The 1,112-nt window shown below is 49.2% G+C and overlaps 1 protein-coding gene across 1 annotated transcript in view; it reads left to right on the plus strand.

Moving 5' to 3' along the window:
* Positions 1 to 557: 557 nt before the first annotated feature.
* The window catches only part of LOC102754901 (pancreatic lipase-related protein 2-like), a gene marked incomplete at both ends in the record, with an annotated part of 7,809 nt that continues 7,254 nt past the window's right edge, over positions 558 to 1,112 (plus strand). Inside the window, one exon of the mRNA XM_006760889.1 lies at positions 558 to 677. Within this exon, the coding sequence (XP_006760952.1) occupies positions 558 to 677 (120 nt within the window). The remainder of the gene's footprint in view (positions 678 to 1,112) is intronic.

Here is a 1,112-nt window from a genome sequence, read left to right on the forward strand (position 1 = left end):
TGGGCATTATTATTACTGTTTCATAGCTGAGGACACAGAGGCTTGAAAAACTTTAGTAAGTGCCTGAGATGACAGAGTATGTAAATAGGACCAGGATGTGATCACGGGTCTGTGTGCTTAAAAAGTCAAAGCGTCCAGCTGTTATGCTGGGCTCTCAATACAACAATGAGATCTCAACATAACCTTCTAACATAGAAATCAAAATTTCAGAATGAGTAAAGGACTGGGAATTGCACCAGTCCTGATAGGTGTCTATGATGCATAATGGTATCAGGGGATATCAGTATTGTCAACAGCCTCCCCAGGACAGACAGACAAACACACATGCAAATACACATGTAGGCATGCTCACTGCCTCTGCTCACTCCCCCTTCCTTGTCTTGGTACGGGCTCATCTTGGAGAGGGATCTGCAAAGCCCCCTGGGGCGGCTGTGCTGAGGGGACAGTTCGCCAAGAATTCTCTTGCTCTGGTCAGAAGAAGTTGGACGCTCTCTGGGGCAATGACCTTGTCACGGGAACCCTTCCCTCCCTGCTCATCCCTGCTTCCGATGTTTCAGGTTTTGGAATGAGCCAGAAGGTGGGCCATCTGGATTTCTATCCAAACGGAGGAGAGCAAATGCCAGGATGTAAGAAAAGTACCCTTTCTTCCATCATTGATATAAATGATTTCTGGGAAGGTAAGTGCATTAGCAAAGCAAGACAACAGTGCTGTTTTGGGGGAGAAGGCAGGATGCATGGCTGGGCCCTGGTACCACTGAATTTGCCTCCACGTCTAGCTCATTCTGTCCCAGGCATTGGCACAGCTCCATGAGGGAATTAGGGAATTTTTCTGTTTATCCCCAGTTTACAGCTGAAGAAACTGGGTCTGAACAGTCATCAAACTTGCCCAAGGCCACCTGATATTAAAGTTCAGTTTCTGGCTGCAAAGTCCCAATCTCATACCCAATCGAATCTGGGACCCTTGAGTCCGCAGCCTGTGTTGTCCCCCCTCATGAGGATGCTGAGGCCTGAGCTGGACGGGCACGTTGGCAAATACCAGTTGTAGCTGTGCCCACCCCCACCCCAGCTGCTTGCACTGCTTGCTCCTAGAAGGGCGCCCACAAAAGCTTGGG

This window comes from Myotis davidii, unplaced genomic scaffold, assembly GCF_000327345.1.
Source record: "Myotis davidii unplaced genomic scaffold, ASM32734v1 scaffold6697, whole genome shotgun sequence".
Lineage (NCBI taxonomy): Eukaryota > Metazoa > Chordata > Mammalia > Chiroptera > Vespertilionidae > Myotis > Myotis davidii.